Source organism: Macadamia integrifolia, chromosome 1 (assembly GCF_013358625.1).
Source record: "Macadamia integrifolia cultivar HAES 741 chromosome 1, SCU_Mint_v3, whole genome shotgun sequence".
Lineage (NCBI taxonomy): Eukaryota > Viridiplantae > Streptophyta > Magnoliopsida > Proteales > Proteaceae > Macadamia > Macadamia integrifolia.
The window spans coordinates 28,518,536-28,521,640 of record NC_056557.1 but is presented as its reverse complement, the minus strand read 5'-3'; the positions used below and the strand labels follow the sequence as shown (position 1 = coordinate 28,521,640).

Here is a 3,105-nt window from a genome sequence, read left to right as displayed (position 1 = left end):
GGTTACCTATTCAATTAGGAACTGCAGATATTTTGGTACATCATATTCATGCATTTACGATTCATGTGACAGTATTAATACGACTGAAAATTGGCTTAATACCTCTATTATTTGACTGCACACATTTACATACTCTTCCTGTAAACTTCATAAAAAGTAATATTCTAATATTCTAGTTCTTCATCCTTGCAATACCAAGAGCCAAAGCCTGTGGTCTATGTACAAATTTCCTATCCACTGGCCCCTTCCCCCACCCAAAAATTTTAAGAGTTGGAAATGCAGCCTATGCTCTTCCTACTGCAGAACTTTGGTTCCAACGGATCTGCTCCCTCCCCCCCCCCCCTCTCTTTTGATGGTGAAGTCTTGTGGATCAATTTTGTTTGGCTGTTTTGTGATTCTTTTGGGAGCGAGTAGACATCTTTGTTGCTGGTTTTAGACAATGGTTCTGGTCCTTTGAAGTTTCAATACACCATAAGGTTGTGAGTGTTTGTTTATGGCTCTTCTGGTAGGCTTTGTTGTATTGGCTAAGCCTTGTAGGATTGCTTCTTTATGTATAGTTTGCTTGTTTAGTGCTCTCTTTCCAGTTACCTACTTTGTTCCCCATTGAAAACAAATAGGGGAAGGGGGGAACCCATTGTTTGAGTGCTTTATTGCACTACTTATGGTTTGTTTCTGATATTTATTCTGGGTCGTTGAATTGTTTTGGTGTTCTTCTACTACTTGCCTTCCTGATACTTGTCCGGGGATCTTTCAGGAGTTACTACATTTGAGATGGAGTATGGACATTGGGTTGAAGAACAAATGAGGCAGACACGTGAATTAAGAACTGCTTTGCAAGCTCACGTAACTGATATAGAGCTTCGCATACTCGTAGATAGTGGCATGAACCACTATTATGATCTCTTCCGCATGAAAGCTGCTGTAGCAAAAGCTGATGTTTTCTATTTAATGTCTGGCATGTGGAAAACATCAGCTGAACGGTTTTTCCTTTGGATTGGAGGATTTCGCCCATCTGAGGTTCTAAAGGTGATGCATTGTTAACTTAAATCTGTGGATATTTTAGATCCTTTAATGCTTACTAATGATGAACATGATCGTTAAAAATCTTCTTCTGTGTTACCGAGTACATCCTTCCACTTGCTTGTTCTTCAGTCAATGGAATCAAAATGATGCATTGTTAATGTAAATCTGTGGATATTTTAGATCTTTTAATGCTTAAAAAATGATGAACATGGTCATTAAAAATCTTCTTCTGTGTTACCAAGTACATCCTTCCACTTGCTTGTTTTTCAGTTAATGGATTCCAAATCACCACATAATGCTTGTATCTTATATCTCTTTTATTCTATATTTGTTATTTTGTTAACATTAAGTTTATTCTAGTTTACAATTTTCTTTTTTGGGTCAACAACCCAAGGATTAAAGAAATGCTTACTGATGGTCTTATTTTCGTTATTATTGTGTCAAAGAAAATGTCCTTGATGCATCCCTGTGAAGGAAAGGGAACTTCACTGTCTACCATCTTGAATCACCTGGAGGGCAGCGTATCTCGTCAAACCGACTGCTCGATGGGTTAACATCCCTTGGATCAACCATGTGTCAAGTTTGGGGTCTCCTCTCAACTATATGACCCAAACATATTAAATTTTTATCCTTGAATTTTATAATAAAAAAGTTCCAAAGATGACTTTTCAACTTTGAAGTTTTCAATCATTTTTCAGAGCTTTGTATTGGTGCATGAGAAAAATGCTTTGGGCTAGGATAGATGGTGATGGGCAGATACTCAGGGACATGAAGGGAGCCCTTTTTTTCTGAAGGAACATTTATAATTATTATTTCCTCTTGTTCTTATTTATTTTTTTATTTTTATGGCGGGAGGGGGGGTTAAAGTACATTCTTTTATCATCAAGAGCTTTTTTTCAGATAACATTCTATGTGGTATCAGACTGGATGCTTCATGATTTAGAATTTTCCAACTTAGTGCTAGTTTTTATAGTAAAGTCGATAAGTTACTTTCATATGCATGGAGAATGATACATTTAGTTGGGCTGAAACTTGTAGTATAATAAATGCTATATAACTGCCCATAGTTATCAAGGCAACAAAGTGGCCAAGGCAATGGAGGAAAGGCAAAAATTAACACCAAAAAGGTGAAGTCGTTGCCTACGCGACCAAGATGCCAGTCCAGGATGAACTGCCTTATCGCGTTGGCAACGCGTTGATAACTATGTGCACAGAATGAATGTGATCTGGACAGATCTTTGAGTGATTCTGCTATAAGAGGTCTCCAAACAAAGAAGTGCACAGAATGATAGACTCTGATGATATCAATTATCCAATATTTATTTATTTTTACCAATCTTATATTCTTCTGTGGTGGAGTTATTGTTTTTTTACTTTGCAGGGGAAGGGGTTAGTTTGGGAATCTGATCTGTAGTGGAAGGAGGCATCACCTGTTGTATGGCATGACACTTTATTCTTATACTGCCTGTTATTTATCCAGAAACAGTATAATAAAATAAAATCTTACTTCTAGATTCATTCAATTGTAGTCCAAGAAAACCTGCATATGCATCAATTATATTTTGACTTTGTGTGTCAAGCTATTGATCCATCACAGGTACTACCACTCAAAATGTCTCTATTATAACAATGTGGAAATCATGAGTGATACAGTAACGAACTTCCGTAGCGTGACAAACTACCCTTAGCAACATAGTTTTATGACATTGAAACTTGTTTTCTTTTGGTAGAATGCCAACAATCTATCTCTGACCCTTAGGATAGAACTGATGATTAACGTTCTTTAGGAATACATAGGTGTTTATTCAAATCAAAGGACAATGTTTTTGTGCAGATGCTAAATTACTTCAGAAATATTAAGACATGTAACAAGGACAAGATAGTAATCTACTGCCTTAATGAAAGTTATTTGTGTTCCTGTGTTTTCCTTTTGCAGGAGAATCTCGTATCATTTGGAAACATTCAAGGACTTGTGACCTTGAGACCGGGGGTTCAAAAGTTGATTGTAATAAATTAGTCTTTGTTAGATGCCATCATGTCTTCTTATTGTGGTGGAACTAAGAAGATCAGAGGGGGGGGGGG

At 36.9% G+C, this 3,105-nt stretch overlaps 1 protein-coding gene across 9 annotated transcripts in view; it reads left to right on the top strand.

The window, feature by feature from the left end:
• LOC122083871 (transcription factor TGA4-like) overlaps nucleotides 1–3,105 on the top strand; it is a 14,075-nt gene that overhangs the window by 6,621 nt on the left and 4,349 nt on the right. For all 9 annotated transcript variants that reach the window (XM_042651840.1, XM_042651804.1, XM_042651811.1 and 6 more), the window contains one exon: nucleotides 755–1,026. In XM_042651840.1, the coding sequence (XP_042507774.1) occupies nucleotides 755–1,026 (272 nt within the window). The remainder of the gene's footprint in view (nucleotides 1–754; nucleotides 1,027–3,105) is intronic.